At 43.4% G+C, this 21,663-nt stretch overlaps 1 protein-coding gene across 12 annotated transcripts in view; it reads left to right on the top strand.

Annotated features, from left to right (window-relative positions):
* SDK1 (sidekick cell adhesion molecule 1) overlaps nt 1–21,663 on the top strand; it is a 537,600-nt gene that overhangs the window by 349,355 nt on the left and 166,582 nt on the right. For all 12 annotated transcript variants that reach the window (XM_038539586.1, XM_038539587.1, XM_038539590.1 and 9 more), the window contains one exon: nt 244–425. In XM_038539586.1, the coding sequence (XP_038395514.1) occupies nt 244–425 (182 nt within the window). The remainder of the gene's footprint in view (nt 1–243; nt 426–21,663) is intronic.

Raw genomic sequence — 21,663 nt, 5'->3', positions numbered from 1 at the left:
AAAGCTATCCTTTCTCCTTAACCATTACACTGTTGAGATGTCAGTTCCATTTTGCCCAGAGCTTATAATCTCTGTGAGATTCAACGACATCTCTTTGGAATGGTTGGTTTAGGAAGCCATGTGGTCTGGGGCTGAGCTCTAGCTTCACTCCTGTGTGTTCACTTCCTTTCCCTCTGACCATGCGGCGTAACTGTGGGTACGCCCGATCCCTGATTCCAACTATTTCTCCATGCTCTGTTGCAGGTACCGCCTGGCTGGCCTGCCAGGAGAGCACCAGCAGCGCAACATCACCAGCCCAGAAGTCAACTACTGCCTAGTGACAGAGCTGATCATCTGGACGCAGTATGAAATCCAGGTGGCAGCCTACAACGGGGCAGGCCTGGGCGTCTTCAGCAGGGCCGTGACCGAGTACACCCTACAAGGAGGTGAGTTTGCCTTCCTGCCATGTTGGCCGATCTTTGCTGGGGAGTAGGACACACTACGTTTGACTAGAGCATATAAGAAATAAAAATCAAAGAGCTCGAGCCTCTAGGGAACAATTAGAAGGAAACTCATCAACTATGTAACTCAATCTCTCTGTCCCTAAACTATGGCAATACTGTGGAAGGGACACAGAGAACATTCTATCTGCTTTCTTCTGGGTACTAAGGCCAGGAACTGTCTACTCGAAAAGATCTGTTTGACTACCTGTTTCTGAATGGAATGATGGTATATTCCATCAGGAGTCCTGAGGATACTATGAATGTTTTTCAAAGAGAATGGTTATTTGGAATTTTGTCTTTAGTAATGCACTATGATTATTGGTAAAGGATTTTGCAACTTGGTACTTTTTTTTTTTTTTTTTTGGTTTTCTTTTTCAGTTACACAAGCCAAACAATTTACTAAATCAGTAAAAAACCTGTCCCCGCACTCACTGCCCCCTCCAAAAATGACCAGGCAGTCCTAAAGCCAGTGGGGCCTACCTTCTGTGTTACGACCCAACCTCATCATTTGAAGACTGATCCCCCTCTGTGTTCTGGAGGACCCGGGTCTCAGCCACAGGGAGAGCTGGTGTCCCCAAACACATTTCGCTCTTGGTACCATCAACAGGAATAGACGGACCCTGTCATGGCATAGCTATGTGTGCCCACAGCACCCAGGTCCTCATCCAGGGAGGCCGTCTCCCCACAAAATCGACAACTTCTTTCATTCAGCAGTTTTAGCCTCTTCTGACTCACAGGTGTGAGTTTATTTGCATAGGCATTTTTATTGCCGCCAGGCCTTGACCTTCTTCAAATGATAAGGTTTCTAACTGCCCACTTCTCTCCCCAAATCATGCCAGAGACCTAATGTTCCTTGATATTACATACTGTTATCATCACCCCTTATCGATTGGCTGTCTGTCATCATTCCTAAGTCCATAAAGCCTCCTTTATAAATGAAGCTCAGTCAGTTCTGCTTCCGTAGTGAAATATTTCACTGGCAGAAATATTTAAAATGCAAGACAGCCAGGGATGACCCACTCATCTGCACATGAGGCTTGATTACCCACAGAAAAATGGAGGCAGCTGAGCACCTGGACAATTAATGTTTGCTTTAATTCATCTGCTTAATAAAATAACAATAAATTTGGAAATAATTAAAATAATGAATATTGCTATTAACACTCCCCTATTGCTATTAACTCAGACCGCTTCATTTTAGTACTGGTGAGTTTGAGTCCCATGCAGAGTGCAGGGAAGTACATCTCCACCTTGCAGAGAAGGGCTTGCAGCCTTAGAATTTGGCTTTGACTCAATTGGCACTGGGGAGCCGTTAAAGGTTGAGAGCAGTGAGTGACGGGAGCAAAATGCTATACAAGGAGGCCAAACCTGTCAGTGGGCTTGCAGGTGAGCTGAGGGGGAACCCCAGCAACCACAGTGACCCAGGCCAAAGGGCAATGATTGGGCCATGAATTGATGAGTTCTCTGCAGCTCTGATGCTGGCCATGAGAAGGGTGGGTTGGTATGTTGGGTGGTGCGTCATCGTTTTTAAACTAGCTTTCCCTCTGTTCCCTCTGAGCACCTCTCAACAGCCTGTCCTAGGAGGGCAGACAAGCCCCACACTCCCACTGTGCCCTGTCCTGGGCCTGGGCCTGGGCATGAGGACTGCTGGGGCCCAGCCCTGGCCTCGGATTGCTGGCAGGTACAGGCTAGAACAGGGCAGGCTTGCTTGAAGCCACTTACACATTAGGGAGCCAAACCCTGGCTAGCTCAAACTTAGCTGGTGTGAAATGACGGGGTGTGCGGGGCTAGGCAGAGGTGACAGGTGTGCGGGCCCCCCACTCTGGGTCAGGGGATCCGCCTGATGGGGAGGCTAACTACAGATGCTTCCGCTCAGTGGAAGGATCTGCTTTCCTCCTCTAGGTGAGCCCCTGACTTCTGTTAGCTCTCTGCACAAGTATGGTTCATAATATTGCTCTTTTTTAAAGAAACTATTGATGAACTGACATCCCTGAATGATGCCCAGTGTGTGGATTTTCCTGTCCATAGCTCAGTTTATGCAGCTCGGCTATCTTTCCTTTGTCTGGGCATTGCATGGCTGACATTGGAGCACTGAGCCTGGAGCCCCAGCAGGTTGCAGGCACACCCAGGGGACATGGTCATAATTCACATTCTCCTTCAATGCAGGCATTTCTGCTTTGACAGTCCCTCCTAACCTTGGGGTGACCTCAGGAAACATGGGCGTCTTTGTCCTCCATCTGGGGGGACACATCCCTTTCCTCTGCCCGTGTTTTAGACTCTTCCTGTGCACTCACATGACTGTAAGGTCCGTGGGAAAAAGACCCTGGGCTTCTGGAATGCAGTGGGTCATTTCATGGCTGTTTCCAGACTGCCCTACACCTAATCCTACACCCGTCCCTTGGCCACTCAACAGAGCTTCTCAGGCTTGTGACAGCCTCTGAGTCTTGACCAGGATGCATGGCCCACCCTGACCCTCCTTTGTTTGAGGGGCAAGCCTGAGCCCCAGGACAAATTGGTAGTGAGACCTTTGTTGACCACAGCATTGGGATACTGTCCCTTGGGCATGGCTGTGGCATGTGACAGGTGTCGGGAGGGGTACGTCTATGGGGGAGGCAGCCGGCCCCCCCAGCATAACATGCACTCACACGGCGCTGGCCCAGCCCTGCTCCTCGGGAGCATCCTGGTCAACCACCCACAACTGAGCAGAGGGGACCCGGCTTGTAAATTCTGTCTCTGAACCAATGTTCCTACCCCAGACAGGACACAAATAAGAGAGGATTTAGACATGTAGTTGGGAAGAACTGGAGAGTGGGGGTAGGGGCCTAGTCTGGAGCAGGGGTGGAATAAACCAGATAAAAAATGATCTGATTAGAAGGTGAGGCATTAGGAAGAAAAATGGCAACAGCAGGAGCCCTGAATAATTTAGGGATATGGTGATAGAGAGCATAGGTTTGTGAGATGTCTTCCTGCACCCACTCTCACCCACATCTATCCAGACACAGCCCTGTCCTGCTAGTCTGTCAGGGTCAGGCTCAATATTTGCTACTTATCTGCTTTCAAAAAACACATCAACCTTTGTGAGCCTCGCGTTCCCCACTATAAAATGATCGTCTGTAGCGGTGTCTGCCCTGATTCCTCTATGGGCGGTTGTGAGAGAAGACAAGGTGGATCACACAGCAAGACCTGAGAAGCCCTGAACTCTTACGTGGATACTAATTTGCTGCTCCTGGCCCCATTCCTCCTTCTGTGGCAACACCCAGCATCTACTTCATATTTGAATGTTTCTGCAGTGGCAGTTGTACAGGAAGAAATGGGGTCGGTCTCTCTGCTTATGGGAAAATCTCAAGAACTGATGTGAGCACCTACTGTATGCTCAGGGTTGCATGATGGGTCACAGAAGCAAGAGTAGGGAAGACACCTGACATGCCGTCAGTCTTGGGGACCTGCAACCTTGCCCGGGAAGAAAGACCAACGTTTGTGAAACAGGAACTCAGAAGAAGCCAGCCTTGCAGTCACTCCCCACCTGTCCACAAGATCAGTGTCATGAGCATGCTGCAAAGACTTGCCAGTCAAGAGACTCAGAGGAACGCACCATCGATGTGCCAAGGGGCTTTATTGGGGTCTACGTGATGGGACTGCAGCAGAGGAGTTAGGGTTCAGCTGTCTGTAGTGGTTAGAAATGGAGTCAAGATGCTAGAAACAAACCCAAAATACACACAGTGGAGGTGTGTTTTTATCTTTCTCCCATCAAGAGTGGGCCTTGGGCTGTACAGGGTGTTTGTGGCAGCTCCATGGCCACCAGAGAGTCAGGCTCCTTTTTGCTTTGCCACCTTTAGCGTTTGCCTCCTGGCTGCAAGCTGGCTACTGGAATGCCAGATGTCACATGCACATTCTGGAAGGGGGAAGGCACAGGGTTATGCCTAAAGGCCAAGTTTGGAAGTTTGCTTTTATTTGGAGGACTTTCTTAGAAGCTTCATTTGCTGCTGACTTATGCTGACAATTCATGGAGTATCTCTGTGCTGGAAAGTCTAGGAAGGTGCTCTTGTGGCTGGATGCGTTTCTGCCTGTTGCTAAGAGAGGAAGGGGGAAGAAATCATGGAGGGCAGCTGGCAGTTTCTGCCTTGCTCGCTCTCTACAGCGGCCCCTGCTGAGGTGTCAAACCCAGAGGATATGTATTTTCTAGATACGAAATCCTATGACCTTCTGGCTTATGGCTGCATTGGAATTGCCCAGGGAAGAATGAACGGAAACCAGGCCCAAGGGTCCTCCACTTGCCATTTGTTTGGGCACCAGCTGGGTGTGCTTGTTGCCACTGGGGGCCCCTCTCAGCGAGCCTGGGGTGCCCCATGGCTGTGAGGGCCATGGGTTGACAAAGCATGTAGGACTAAACTGGCCCTTGAAGCTGAAAAGAGAACCCTGTAAACGCCTATTAGAGGGGAAGAGAAAACTCATAAAATTAATGATTTGTCAGCCTAATTTGGAAAATTATTGGGACGTTTATGCACATAATTCTGGAGTCTGTCAGGACAGCACAGGAGCAGCAGGAAACACCCAGCTTTGGGAAGAATAAAGCTTCCGGCCAGCCCGCCTGATTCTTCCTCCTCCCTCCAGCCAAGCGGCAAGCCTGATCCATCAGGGGAAATGAGATGTAATTTGTCCTGACTTTAATAAGCAATTCGGATTTAGCTCCTCTTGAGAAAGCATCAGAATGCCAGAGAGAGCTGGTGCTGCTCCCACCGCCATGACATGGTGGAGGGTCACTCTCAAAGAGCTCACGGATGTCACGGCCTTGACCATGGGGACAGAGCCAGGCGCCCACAGGCAGCAGACCTGGGGACACGGGCAGGCATTAGCCCCTGGGGGGCACAGGTGGCCTGCCTGCTGCTGAGCACACAGGCTTGCTCTTGAGTATACTTACTTCCCAGAAGCTCCCAAAGGAATATGAGCAAGTCATCTGTACCCTGAGTTCAATAGGATGTGCTATCGATCCCCAAAGTAATTTGAACCTACTATTCACCTGTCACATAGCCCATTTTTCTCTTCAACCCAATTTATTATTGAGAGCTATTAAAAATGCCTGGTTTGTCTACTTTGGTTCTTCGCCTCCTCGATGGGCTAATGCCTTGGACATGTGGGGATTATGCAATATAAACTTTCTCACTCCCCCTGCTCTTCACACACACACACACACACACACACACACACACACCATCCACCATTCTTGTCCACCAATCCCACTGAAGAGGTTTTCCTAGCAGGGCGTCCATGACCTCTTCTGCTCTAGGTGTTTTCAGATGCAACATAATTAACCTACAAATGGAGCAGCAAAACCCTAATGCAGTCCCAGCCCCATGAACTTTACAGTGGATAAGAGGACAAGTCTCTCCTGTAATAGGAACTGCAGCCTAAAATCCAGCACACGTGGAGCCCACTCGTCACATTTCCATCATGATTACCCAAGATGAAATGGAAAATAACTTAAATTGACTCTTGAATTTCTTTCAGAATGCTCTGGAAATCAATATGCTTTCCGTAGCAAGTGGAAAAAGCCATAGCGTGTAAGTTCTGCATAACTAAACGTCTTGTATAATTACAGGCATTTTTCTTACTGCCAATGTCGACTTCAGCAACTTTCCTATCATTTAGTAGGAGAAGCAGAGCCCTGTAGTCAATTGAAGCAATGAGTGGTCCAAATCCAACACCAATGCAGTGTTTGGCTTCCAAATTCAGGTTTTGTTAAAAACAGTTCAGCTCCCCTCAAAAGCCCTATGCAGACACAGGTGATCGTGAGGTTTTCAGTGAGCCTGAGCATGGACTCCTGCTGGAGTGTGCAGGGTGACACCCACATCCTAAAATACGCAAGCTTCTTTCTGTTTCTTAACTGTGTTCACAAAGATGCAGATGTTAGTTTTTTCTATAAAGGGTCCAAAGACAAATTATACTATAAATCATCATTTTGAACACACCAAGGTTTTAATTTTTTCTGGTTTATTTCTTTATCATTTTTCTTCCTGTAACAGGTATTTTTGTGCTATAATGATTTATCCCAGTTTCAGAACATTACCTTCTAATAAAAGAGAAATATTTCATATTTAAAGAGAAATGGAAAAAACATTTGGTTATCCACATTTCTAAAACATTAGTAAAAGCTCCTAAATGTTCACTTGGGCTTTGAAAGGTTTCCTAAAGTAAGGGTTATAAATGAACACTCTGTTTGCAAGCTCCATTCGTGTCTCCTCTTGGGAAATTCTCAATGTGGCATAAATGGCATTGCACGAAAGATTTGTTTCTCAATCCTTAAGACTTTCCAGACCTCAGGCTGTGCCTACAGAATAGGATAATGTTGCAGATTCTCCCAGAATCACCTACATTAAGTATGAACTGAACAAAATGATGTGGGGTGTTCCATCAGGAATGGGTTTCATTCAGTCTTTTAGAATTTTCAGGAAAGGAAAGGAAAGAATAGGAAACTGGCATTTTGGAGGAAGCCACTCTATGCCAATTTTTGTTGCCCTCTGCTGTGCATGTATACGACATGCCTCACCTTGGTCACCGCCTCCCCCGCGACAGCCGTGAGAGAGAGAAGCAAGCATTGCTTGTTCCTATTTCACAGAGAAAAATGGCAGCTCCGAGAGGTAACTAACTTGCCCAGAGTCGCATAGCTGGAAAATGCTACAAATGGTGCTTTTTTCATTCTGCGTGTATCAAACATGGACCGAAATTACTTCCAGGTTTCCAGTGCAGGTTGAATATAGAATAGAAAGGAAGTGAGATCTTATCTTACTTGTGTTCACGTGGCAGGTGGATTTGCAGTAGTTTGTGGACATTTTGGATTGCAGTCTACAATAGGAAATCTATTTGATATGGAAACCCAGTATATACACAAACATGCACACACAAACACAGAAGCACACACATACACACAAACACACATACACACACAAATTCACATGTACACACAAACACATGTACACACACATACACAGCTGAAACAAAAGATTCATGGAACAGTAGTCACCTTTACACACTGTGTGATGTTCTTTGATATTTTCTCTTCTATTTCATTCTGTTTCATTCTCCCATTCTTTAACAAACGCTGGCTGTGACCACTAAATTGATTTCCTGGTCTGCTAATGCATTGGTGACCTGGAGTTTGAAGAACACTGAATTCAAGCAACACAGGGCATTTGGTTCTGCTGATCTTGCCTCCCTGTCAGAAGAGGCTCTCACTGGCCTGTAGGACGCATCAGGGTCCCTGAGGGTGACGACGGAAATCAATGATAAAAGACCAAACACATGTCCGGGTGGGGGCATGAGTGGGGTGACCCACCTGGGCTCAAGCTAAGATCTGGGGACTGGAAGAGGGTTCTAGTACCTGAATCTGTGCAGATGACCTCACAAGGGAGGAGGGCTTCCCAGCTACGGCTGGGAGACACAGGGAGAAATCAGACCAGTCTTAAACTGCGGTGGCCAGCATATTATTTGTCAGGTACAGACTGGTCTTCCCTACTAGCCTGGGAAATCTCCGAGGGTGGGGGCTGTGTCCGATTTGTCTGATTTGTATCTGTATCCCCAAATCCAAGCACAATGCCTGATATGTAAATAAACAAGGCATAAATAGATGTCTGATTAAAGACAGATGCTTCTTGTTTCTTATTCAGTTTCTGATGCTGTGCCAAGTTAATCTACATATTCAACCTGGTGCCCTCCCTCCCCCACTGCTGTTTCTTATCTCAGAAGTGCTAAGGAAAGCCCAGTGGCTGCTTGCTCTGCCCCACACATCGTACCTCCCTAGCCTGAAAACTGGTCGCACATGTTTTCGCCTCAATGCCTGGCAAAAAAAAAAAAAAAAAAATGGGGAAAATAAGTTCAGAAAGGGCCATGCAAAGCTTTTAAAGTATTAAGGTATTTTTTTATTCAGGCCATTAAAAAAAAGGCACTCAAGCTTACTTGTCCAAGATTTGTTATCCTAATAATGTGTTAGGAATGTTTAATTCGATGGGAACATTCAGGTGTATCAAAACTGCAAGAACCATAACAACACAAGAACTCATCCACAGCCTATAACGATCTGGAATTAACGATAACACCAGACACACAAATTGTAATATATACATCCATGCAGCAATGCGTAGCCAGTAATTCTTCCAAATAATGAGCTTGCTTCTCCCCTATTTGAAAGGCATATACATTTAATTCTGTAGGATTGCCTGGAGAACTAGATGCCCATAGATGCCCATGAATCCCCACTAAGTTCCAGATAGACACTACAAGTCCTTAATATTTGAAATCATCTACTTTAAGGCTAATGAAAAACAATGTGCAGTTGTCATGAAGACATAAAGACCCATGCGCCCTTGTGTAGCACATAGGTGCCACTGTTCACTGCTGCCAGCCCGGCAGCAAGTGGGTCCAAGGGGAGGAGACCATTTCCCAGGCAAGGTGGGTCCCTAATGGCCCCATGCCATGCTGCTCATCAGCTGGGAAAACTGAAGGCGCACTTGAGGGCCACACAGGATAAACTGTTTCTGCGGCAGCACACTGACTTTCCTGGTTTATCTGTAGCAGATAAGGCAGTGCTACTTTAATAGATAAAAATTGCATCAGGTGAAGCACCATAATTTCATTCCATGTGAGGTTCAGCTAATTTTGCAGCATGGTCAGGGGCTGCCTGGCACTTTTAGCTTGGGTTTGCACCAGTCTGACAGAGGGTAAGAAGCAGGGTACAGAAGACAATAATTGTCCTACCAGAGAGACCTGGATACCCATGGCCCCTGTCCCAGGAGATCCCACGAATTTCTATGCTGGCACTTCCTAGTGTCATGTCCTTCATTGTATCTGACATGTTGTGAATCTCCACAATGTCAGATAGCTCTGTGGTCAGCACAGCTTTCTTTAGATTAACAATTCCTGTAAACCGATTCTGCCATATATGTAGATTGGGTCACAGATGAATTGTGATGATAGACTAGAATTTACTCAAGGGTGTTGCACATAAGCTTTACATAATTTGCATAATATTGTTTGAGCGCTTGCCTGAGACCTACTCTGTCAGCCGCAGAGAATGGTCCAGGAAAAGTGCTCACCCGGCGTAATCTCAGATTCTCTGGGTTGTTAACAGCAACACACATTCCTGGTAGAAAAGGTGTAAAAGAGGCTTGTGAGCTCAAGTGGGGTTTTCCTGCCAACCCATTAACCAGGTTCTAGATGGAATGAAAGTGATAACCGTGGGAAGGATGGGGGCAGGAAGGGAAAGAGAAAATAAGCAGAAATGATGCCATAGAGCAGTCGTTCTCAAAGTCTGGTCCCTGGACCAGCAGCACCTGCTTGACTTGTTAGAGATGCCAATTCTCAGGTCACCTCAGATCCAGTGGGTCAGAAAGTCTGGGGGATAGGGTCTATGATTCGTGGTTCTACGAGCTCCCCCAGATGATTCTTTTTTATTTTTTAAAAGATTTTATTTATTTATTCGTGAGAGACACACACAGAGAGATATATAGAGAGAGGCACAGAGACACAGACAGAGGGAGACGCAGGCTCCATGCAGGGAGCCTGTTGTGGGACTCGATCCTGGGACTCCAGGATCATGACCTGAGCCAAAATCAGACGCTCAACCACTGAGCCACTCAGGCATCCCTGATTTTTTTTTAAAGATTTATTTATTTATTCATGAGAGAGGCAGAGACCTAGGCATAGGGAGAAGCAGGCTCCTTGCAGGAAGCCCAATGAGGGACTTGATCCCAGATCCTGGGATCATGCCCTGAGCTGAAGGCAGATGCTCAACTGCTGAGCCACCTAGGCATCTCCGCCCCCCACCCCCCCCCAGATGATTCTGATGACTCTAATCTGAGACCACTCCCCAAGGGGTTGGTGGGTGGTACCAAGGAGTCGAAACCACCAACCCTAACAGCTTCTTCTCCATATTTATGTCTCTGGCATTTTCAAAGGGGGATCATGCCCAAGGAGGGTCAGGACCATATGCTAAAGAAAAGCAGTAATCTCTGTGAGCCAAGGCATGTGTGCTGGGGAATGTAGAAATATAGTGTCTCTAAGGAGCAGCTACAGCTGTGTCTCTAGAAACTCTGATGACTGGATAGGAGGCTAGAGTCTTCCCTAAGATAAAGGTCATGACTTGGAAAAGAAAGGAAGATCCACGCAGTGGTCAATGGCTCCTCAGAAGGAGTGAGTTGTATGGACCAAGGTTGTCACTGAGGATAACATGGATGTTTGGAGAAGACCAGGATCTCAGAATAGCTTCTTTTCCACATTATGTCTCCAGCATTTTTGAAGGAAGTAAGACTACGAGGGCCCCACTTATTTCAAGCCCAGTAGCCTGGTCATATTTCAGGAACCTTTGCTTGTCGTTTTGATCTGTCAAGGTTAATGGGATTTGTGTTAGAACAATAGGCTTCTGACAAGGGATAGGTGTCATCCCAAAGGATAGGAAGAACATCTTCAACAGAAACTGGTGAGAAATTATGGCCAGAGAAGAAATGCATACCCAAAACTGTAAAAACACTCGCTAGAGGGCCAGACTGTGGCTTCCACCTCAAGGGCAGAGGAGTAGAGAAACATGGCTCTGTAATTCTCAGGAAGCAGTCACTAGGACTCACCTTTCGTCTTTCAGAATTAGCCATATCCTACCAACCTCTTTTCCTTTTGGAGGAGGGCTACTGACTTAGTAGATCCAAATACCATAGTCATTTCCACTCATTCATTCATTTTTTAAAGATTTTATTTATTTATTCATGAGAGACACAGAGAGAAGCAGAGACATAGGCAGAGGGAGAAGCAGTCTTCTCACAGGGAGCCCCATACAGGACTTGATCCCCAGACCTGGGATCATGCCCTGAGCCAAAGGCAAACACCCAACTGCTGAGCCATCCAGGCATCCCTCATTCATTCATTTATTAATTCATGAAATAAGTACCCTTGTGGCTAAGGTGGGGAAATATGGATTGGATGATGAAAATAATTAGATGTGTTCCCAGGGCTCAGCTTTGCCCATAGAGTGCAATTTACCTGACTCACAGGTGTAAAACCCATCGTTCTTCTGGCTCTTCTAGGCCAGCACTTCTGTCAGAGACTTGGAGGGAACAGAGATATGGCATGCCTATCATATATTCAGGTGTCACAGCTGAGGTAATTCATGTATTCTCTCTCAGCTCAGAAATAAAAAATAAATTGCTTTCTTAGATTGATGGTTGAAATCAAGTTGGGACATAGAAGCCAAATACTACATTTACGCACAAACACACCAATCATGTGACCATGGGATGGAGAGATAGGACTTGCCAACTGTCACCATAGAAAGACTGGGGGAAAGGTGAGTCACCCAAGGAGAACTACGACTATAATCTTAATCTCCCTGTGTAGATCACATATTTCCAAATCAAGGCAGATCACAATACCATGGAATCGTATCTTGGCTGGATGTCTCTTGGAGCACTGAGCTCAGTTCCAGGTGCCTTGCCCTGAGGGATGATAAGAAAACCAAGGCTTTTCAGAGGAAGACAGCCAGTACACAGTGGGCAGTGCTCCCTAAATCCTGCCGTATGGGAAACAAAGAGAAACAGGATGTTTGTTTAGCCAGTAGTAGTAAAGCCTAACTGGATATTGTTGTGATTTTCAAATAGTCCAACAGCTTTATGTGCAAGGGACAGTTTACCCAGGAGACAGAAAGGGACCACTGGGCCCAAGTTGTGGAAGGCAAGATTTTAGTTGAGCATAAGGAAAAGCCCCTTTATCAGGCATAGCAGAGGTGCAAGATCACCTAAAGAGCAGGGACGTTTGTCTGAGAAGCTGTGCCAACTGTAGCTAAGGGACCACACATCTGGGTGCTGCAGGTGATCTCATGGCCTCGAGGGCCCTTGCATCTCCTCTTCCAGTCTATACAACTCGATCTGTACCCATCTGGGTGTCTTGCATGGCCCTGGCCTCTATGAAGCTTCACAGAGGAAGCATTATGTATCAAAGATCTGGTGAGCATAATATCATAGGACAGAACCATGATGTTGAGTCAAATGCATGTATTGGAATCTGTGTCCATGCCTAGGTACAGACTCAGGCACATACTCAGCCAATAACTTTCCAACCACATTTTCACTTGGCAATTCCTACTTATACTTAAAGATTTGGCTCAGGAACTGTCTCTTCCATAGAGTCTACCTGAAGGAAATCTGTGTTGACCTTCCGAGTAGCACTTATTACATGGAATCACATATGTCTGCATATCCCACTAGACTCTAAGTTCCATGAAGACAGGGATTGCAAACCTATACTCACCACATAAACACAAAGAAAGGACCTGGTTTGATAATAGTACACATATGCACATTTACACATGCATATGCACATAGACGTATACATACGCATGTGTACTTCTGTGTTAGCATGCCCTTACCAGAGATAAAGCTGACATCTCTTTGTGTAAATGAGAATCTGAAGCCAAAATAAGAAGTCTTCCAGCACATTATACTAATCCTTGTATATTGAACTGGTGTGTTTTATTGTATCATCAGTTTGTGTGATCACATCACAGTGTTTCTAGAGAGGAAAGAATACATTGCAATATTGCCTATAGTAGGGAATCAAGAGATTGTATCAAAAAAGAGGACTTAGAGCTATGTAAATACTTTAGTGTGTGTGTGTGTGTGTGTGTGTGTGTGTAAATATTAGAACAAAAATACAAACATTCCTAATTACCAAAATATATCAAAAAAGAAAACAGACCACATTGTGAATCATACACATGTGTACATATACACAGAGACATAGCAATAAGCATATGTATAATTATAATATGTATGTAACATATGTGTGTATACAATATACAGAACTGAAGCCAAATTTATTGATTATATCAATAAATATAATGAAATTAATTAGCCTGTAAAAAAAAGACTTCCAGATTGGCTGGCAAAGCAAAATCTAACTGGTACTATAAACACAAGATACCCAAAAGGAAGAGACTTAGAAAGGTAGAAAAGTAAAAAGATGTAGAAAAGATACACAGGCAAATACAAATAAAAGAAAGCAGGAGTCATAATCTTGATTTCTGGCCCCTAGATCTCATATATAAAAAAATAAAAAAAGAGAAAGGAGAGCATGTCATAATGCCAAAAGCTGCAGTTCACTGTGAAGTAGTAACATTCACTTATGAACCTAGGAACGTAGCAATGACCTGCATGAAGCAGAAACAGTAAGAGATGCAAAGAAAACAGAGACACTAATGAAAGGAGACTTTAACATGTCTCTCAGCCCAAGGCAGATGTAGACAAAAAGTAAAATCAGTCACAGTATAGATACCTAAATGACATGATAAATAAGGTAGAATTTATGTACCAACTGTGAACTCTGACAAGAGAAAATACACCTCATTTTACAGGGGGACAGAGAACATTTATGAAAATCAAGTGTGTCGTAGGCCACGAAAAATCCCAAATGATTTCAGAGAATGCAAAGATTGTATCAAAGAAGCCAAGTTACAAACTGGTGTTCCACTTTATGAATATTGATGCAAAAATGCAAAAATTATCAAGCAAAACTCAAACAGCATGTGAAAAAGTAGTAGATCATATGCAAGTGGGGTTTAATCCAAGAATGCAGTTTTGGCATTTGACAATATTCAACACCTCTCCATAGTAAAAATATGTAATAAAATAGGAATTCATACATATTTACTCAGTATGATAAATGGCATATGTACCTCAGCCCCCAAGTCTGTTTTCTCCATTCGCTTAATGTGGAGGCACTGCAGGTGCTCCTGCTAATGAGGAATGATGGGCTGCTCACAGTCTCCACCACCCTTGAATGTTGCAGGGAGACTGTTCACCAAAGCAGTAGACAAGAGAAAGCAATCAGAGGCACCAGACCTGAAGAGGAAGTGCTAAAACTATCTCTACTTACAGACAATAAGACTTTGATATCTGAAAACTAAAAGAGCCCATGGAGAAACTACTGTCAATGATAAGAGAATTTATCAAACTAGCCAGTTACAAAATCCGCATAAGGAAATGGGAGACTCCATGAGCACAAACAAAACACAGCTAGAAGTTATAATCAGAGAGAAGGCTTACTTCACTCAGCATAATACGGAGAAGGACAAACATTATATGTTCTCATTCATTTGGGGAATATAAATAATAGTGAAAGGGAATATAAGGGAAGGGAGAAGAAATGTGTGGGAAATATCAGAAAGGGAGACAGAACGTAAAGACTGCTAACTCTGGGAAACGAACTAGGGGTGGTAGAAGGGGAGGAGGGCGGGGGGTGGGAGTGAATGGGTGACGGGCACTGGGGGTTATTCTGTATGTTAGTAAATTGAACACCAATAAAAAATAAATTAAAAAAAAAAGAACAGAGAGAAGGCCTCACTTCAATATAGCTGAATAACATTAAAAAAGAAAAGAGAGGAAAGAAATCTGGGGGTGAGCTCAACAAGAAATGTCCAACTACACATATTTCTGAAAGTCATACAAATAGACACAAACAAATGGATAGTCTCATCGTGTTCTTGGGTGAGGAGACTTATCATCACAGTGATTGTGTGCTCCCTACCTTAATTTAGAAATGTCCCATGATCTCAACAAAAACAGTATCAGAATCTTTTTTCTAGCTAGAGAAATTCATTTTTAAAGTTCATCCAGAAGAAATGAACAAGAATAGCTAGGAAAATCCTGAAAGGGAAAAGCAATGAGAGTGGACTAGTCCTTTAGGAATGAAAATATATTACCAAGCTCTGTAATTAAAAGAGTGCAGTATCAGTGCAGGAACAGAAGATGAATGGAAAGGAGCAGGAAATCCAGAAATGGACTCAATTACATGTGAAAACTTAGTACACAAAAACAGTGGCATCTCAAATGACTAACCAAAAACACAATTGTTGATAAGTAGTATTGAAGTAAGTGGATTACTCTATGGGAAAAGATGAAACTGGAGCCATTCTCCACACCAGATTCAACATTGCATTCCAAATGGGTCAGAGAGATCCATATTAAAAACAGGAACCCACAGAAGTACTAGAAGAAAACAGTGAATTCTGTATAACCTGGAAGCAGGGAAAATTTCTCTATCATTTAAAATCTAGAAGCAATAAATGAAAAAAAATTGATAAATTTCACTATATGTTTATATAGCTAAAGTATTCTGTATGTCAAAAAAAGATAAACAGCAGACAAATTATATCCCAGAGAAGTCGTTACTAGCTGTATATTAAGCTGTCTATTAAGAGTTTTAAAATAGAGAAGTAGAAGACCAGTAAGCAAAAGAGAGAGGTCAAGAAATAAGAGAATTAACAGAAGTGCAAGTGGCCTTTAGCCACATGAGAAGGTGCTCACTTTTGCCAATAATAAGAGGAGCACAAAGGAAACTACACAGAGACACCATTTCTCACCTATCATTTTCGCAAAAATGTGAAAATCTGACAGTATTCTGTGATAAGACTTGAAACAGACACGCTTGCTCAGTGCTAGTGGGGAAGCAACATGATACGAATACTGATAGGTCAATCAGCACACATCCGTGGATGCCGCAGTTAGTGGGAGGACATTTAATGAGGAACGGGTACCCGTAGTCTCCAAGCATCTCCTCCCAAAATGCATAGGAATTACAGAGGGACAGGGATAACTCTGCTGAGGAGAAACCTCAGGCAACAGAGGGTTCAAGTGAACCTCCCATGATGGGACAAAGCAAAATCGTGCAGCAGAGAGGACTCTATGAAATAACAGAGCACCACCTCTGTGCTCCCCCTTCCTAAGAGACATAGCTGGAACCTACCTGAGAAAAGACACGAGACACACACAAACCGAGGGACAATACACAGAAAATAATTAGCCTGTAATATCCTGAAATGCCTAGGCTGTGAAAGTCGAGGAAGTAATTGAGCAACAGCCCCAGGTGGAAGACCGAAGAGACGTGAAAAGTAAAAGCAGCACAGGATCTGGACCGGATTCTTACTACCATGGAGGGGAGGACCTTACAGGAGAAACAGGAGAAATTGTAGATAAGATGCAGTTCTGATGTTCTGGGTTCTGTGGCTGTATTGTGGTCAGGTGGTCAATGTCCTTTCTATGACTTACATGCCACAGATTCTGGGGACTGAGGGACTTACCTTGGTAGCTCACTATCAAACAGTTTGGGGCGGAAAGTCTTTCCATTACTTCAAATGCTTTGTAAGTTTTATTTTTTTTTTTTTTTTCTTTTTTTTTAATTTTTATTTATTTATGATAGTCAGAGAGAGAGAGAGAGAGAGAGAGAGAGAGAGAGAGAGAGAGGCAGAGACACAGGCAGAGGGAGAAGCAGGCTCCATGCACCGGGAGCCCGATGTGGGATTCGATCCCGGGTCTCCAGGATCGCGCCCTGGGCCAAAGGCAGGCGCCAAACCGCTGCGCCACCCAGGGATCCCGCTTTGTAAGTTTTAAATATGTCAAAATGCAAATTATCTGTCTCATTTAAAAATATTGCTAATTCCTTTTCATGTTCTACCCCAAACTGGTAGAACTCCTGATGCCAATACCTGGCTAAACCGTCAACCCCCTGACTTGTAGAAACTTATTCCAATGAGACACTTGCAAACAAATGGAAAGATGGGAAGGCCCATACGTGAGACTGTCCACCTCCATGGTAAGGCGAGACCTACCGAAAGGCCCTCACCAAGGTCCTGGTGCAAGACTCTGGCTCATAAACCACTGTGCTGTGCTGCTTTCTAGGTTTTCCTAGAAATTCCACGGTATCCCTGCAGAGAAAGAAGAGAGCATAATAGCAGAAATAGGGCTTCTTAGTAACTTTGAGACCATCTATCTATCTGTTTATAAAACTAAATTAACTTACAAATATTTGTAAAATACTAAAAAATTGAAGGTAAGATTCAAAGAAATGAATACAAGCATATATTAAATTGGTGGCATAACCAAACAGAAAGCGATTACTTCAAGTCACTTTAAACTATGATTACTTGACTATACATCCCTAACAGGATATACTCCAGGCATAAAAACAAAAACTGGGGGGCACCTGGGTGGCTTTGTCGGTTGAGCATCTGCCCTCAGGTCATGATCCTGGGGTCTCTCTCTCTCTCTCTCTCTCTCTCTCACACACACACACACACACACACACACAAATAAGTAAAATCTTTTAAAAAATGGGGAGAAAAAGGTCTGAGACTGTTATCAGCAGTCACATGGTAATGATGGTGTTGGGTTTACATTTTAAGACTATTGCGTGAGAGTTATGAGGTAAAGCAAAGAAGTATTATGTTGATGTTATTGGGAACTGAGATTTTTGTTGAAAGTTGAAACTTTGAATTTGAATTAGTAGTATGATGATTTTGTCTTAAAAAAAAAAGAATTTTTTAAAAAAGTCATAGATATAGGAACCAATGCAGTAGCCCTGGGCTTCCCAGTAACCACACACACAAAAAAAACCACAGGCATTCTTGGATAAGTAAACAGAGATTCCAGGTCAGGTATCCAGCAGGTAATATATAAGATGAGCCTGCAAGATCTTGACCTCTCGGAAAGCAAAGAAACTATTAAATGTTAGGGACAGCTTGTCAAAAAGACTCATCCTCACCTGGAGAGACTCCCCCTACTTAAAGATGGGAAAATATGAAAATCAATACCACTAATAATTGCAATGAAGTGAAATGCTTCAAATACCTGTCAGTCTGTGGATTCATAACAGTATTTTTTTAAGCCTCATTGGTCACCTTTGGAGAATATAAGAGAAACTATTATATAATGAATTTGCATAAACCTTCCCAATCAGAACTCTCAAGATGTATTGTGAGATACTTGACCTTGATTGGTGAACGTCATGGTTTTAATATCTGGTTTTATTCTTGAGATGGCTCCATTCAGACTGCATGCAGACTTTTAACCTCTTCCAATACATGGAAGCTACCATTGACGAGAAAGTATTTGCACAAGTAGGTAGTCACATGTTAGAAGATTATTTATTACCTTTTCCCCAGTTAGGAGAAACTTCTTCCTTGCCATTAACCGGAATGCAGATAATTCAGCCTCTTTAAATAGCACTTTACGGGCATAATGTTTCTTTAGGTTAACAGCTCTTCCTTTCATTTCTTTGACAGACATAATGTTGAACGTTTTTTTGAGTTGAGGTGAATGGATTGGATTCTGAGCAAATGTTTTTCATATCAAGTATTTCAAAATAATGAGTATTTCTATGGTTCTACATAGATGTTGTTGCCAGTCTTAATATTTTCCCTTCAGAGTTCAAACAGTGACTCCTTTAGAATTATAAAATTGATCCTGTTCTCTCCAGTGCACAGTTAACTCCATAACCAAGGTGAGTTTCTGCTTTGACCCCCGTATGTGTCAGGATGCTTCTACAAGGTTTCAACCATGTCCACTCAGGTGCTCAGAAGTGTCAGTTAATGGAACCACTGTTGGTGCCAATAACTCATGCTTCCACAAATCTTCAACGTGACTCCAAGTCACCAAAACTAATAGCAACAGTGATAATAACAGTGCTTTGTTTAGTTCACACACTTGGGACCCTTCTTTCTGACAGCCCATAGGCTTCCATCTGCAATTGAAATAGGAAACGGGTAGGGGGGCGCCTGGACGGCTCAGTCCGTTAAGCATCTGACTCTTGATTTCAGCTCAGGTCATGATTTCAGGGTCATGAGATTGAGCCCCACAACTGGCTCCACGCTCAGTGGGGAATCTGCCTGAGGATTCTCTCTCTTGCCTCTCCCTCTCTCAGATAAATAAAGCTTAAAAAAAAAACAAAAGAAATAGGAAACAGCGAAGTTCCCACTTTTGAGTAATGCTATTAGAAGACTAACGGATGGCAGTTAGATGACCCAGAGACAAACTCATTCAGATCATTAAATCAGCAAAGCCTCCATCATGGATGGATGATACTGATAGTTCTAACCTCACCTGACATGTAGCATTATCATCAAACCCTAAAAGACATCCTTTTGTCAAAAGGGATGCCATTTTTTTTTGGTCTTTCACAAAACAACAACAACAAAAAAAGGTGGGACTGTAGTGTCCTGGATTTTAGTAGATTTACCATCCCAATAGCATCCTTAATAAAGAGTTCAAGGCCACAGGCCACCTCTTACAAATAATGTCTCTGAATAAAACAATGAATTTCTTGAATCTGAGGCTTTTCAGGTTGACTTTTGCAGTACAATCTTTATGCCTTCCTGTTAGCTTTGGTATATTAAACTTATAAATGTGTTCTTTGACACCTTACTTATTCCCAATATCCATTTAGCTTTTTGCCCATATCATCCTTCCTAGCATGACTGATATGTGGTATACTGCGGTGCCGGTCCCGATCATTGCCTCTGGGCCGCCTCCCCATCCCCAGCACTGGCACAGGGTCTGCTCAGGGTTCACTGCTGTGATCCTTCTGGAACCTCCCACCTCCTCCCCCAGGTCAGCCTATGGTTGGCTAGTGGCTGGCTGCTTTGGGCATGGAAAAGCCCAGTCCCTTGGCCTCAGTTGAGGACAACTGGAAGGGATTAGATGCCCTCTTCTGCACTGTCCTGGCTTCCTCACTTCCTTCTGGGTGTATCTACTAAGCACCCCAGTAAAGCTTATACAGGAAATGCCTCACAAACAGGATGCTCAATCTAACACAGGTATATGATTTTACAACATAAGTAACACTCTTTGTTTTGAAGGAGTTAATCAGAAAGTTTTGCTTTAATAGTCTTCCAACATGTCAGTCTTCCATCTGACATGTCATCCACACACCTTCTACCAGTGTTATTCAGAAGCCATACCTGTCCTATTTCCCGTGCTCCATTGGTCCCAGACATGTCTCTTACAGCTTCTACACAATCTGACAAGAGGAATGATTCTGCAGCTACAAGGAGGAGTGTTGGCTTTAGTGCTCAACAGCAGGATGTTGTAACCAACTTCTCATATTCAATCTGATACAGTTGTAACCAAATTCATAAATACCCTTTCTTCCAATTTTGTAGCTGCATCCAGTTTCCCACTTCTAATCTTTTCTGGGTAAGATCAGCTATTGGGGGAAAGGTGCTGGCATGATCTGCCTGGCATCATCACTTCATCCAATTCCTTTCCCATCAGATACTGAATTTAGGCTAAAGGAGAAGATGATCTGAGCATGCAAATCTCAATTCCAGAGCATCGCCATGACATTCCCTGGGCAGAAAATTCTTTTACTATCTGACTTTTACTACCTGATGATTCCCTTTAATTTTTTTAAAGATTTTATTTACTTATTTATTTTTGAGAAAGAAAGCAAGCAAGCACAAGCAGGGAGAGGGACAGAGGCTGAGCAGGGAGCCCAATGTGGGGCTCAAACCCAGGACCCTGAGATCATGACCTGAGCCAAGGGTAGACGCTTCACTGACTGAGCCACCCAGGCGTCCCAATGACTCCCTTTAATTAGAAAATTGTTCATTATGCTGGGGAAATATGTCTCTATAAATATAAAATGGTATTACTAATACAGACATAAATGATTTTAATATATATTTATATGATTAAATATAAAGTACATATAGTGGACTGTGGGCTTAATGACTTCAGAAATCAGCTTTTCAGAAAGTTGTGGCTGCATGCATTCTTAAGGATGTTTTCAAATGAGTTGAGTTGAAAAATCCAAGAAAAAAAAAAGCATGCAGTAGGCAATATTGACACATTCATTTCTATTTGATTAAAGAACTAAAATTCTGAAAGATTCATGACCTATAAATATTAATTATGTACTCTCTGATCCCAAATATTTCAAAAAGTCAATTATTTGAAGCTGTAAAATGCTGCAGTCCTCTTTAATGAGTTGATTTATTTATGTAGCTTATTATTTTAAAACATTTTTAAATTTCTAAAACCAAGGATTCATTTTGAAATCCATCAAGGATCAGATCTTGCTGAATTTACATGACTAGCCAGGAAGAAAGAAAGGGAAGGAGGTAGAAGGGAATTTTTAAAAAGTCATTCATATTTTACTGAGGAACACCTAACACCAGGAAATAAGCATAATCACACACGCCCTCTATATGTGACCAGGCAAAAATACTAGCAAATTAATTGAAAAAAAAATTCCATGCACACTTAACAATAACTACAAAATTCACTGGTGATAAGCAGCTTGAACTACCGTAAAAGTGAACTTGAGAGGTTGGGTGAATGGGGATGTCGGGGAGAGTGCTGTGGGCTGTGCTGCT

The sequence above is a fragment of the Canis lupus genome, chromosome 6 (genome assembly GCF_011100685.1).
Source record: "Canis lupus familiaris isolate Mischka breed German Shepherd chromosome 6, alternate assembly UU_Cfam_GSD_1.0, whole genome shotgun sequence".
Classification (NCBI taxonomy): Eukaryota; Metazoa; Chordata; class Mammalia; order Carnivora; family Canidae; genus Canis; species Canis lupus.
Note: the sequence above shows the minus strand (reverse complement) of the source record. Positions and strands in the feature narration are given on the sequence as shown.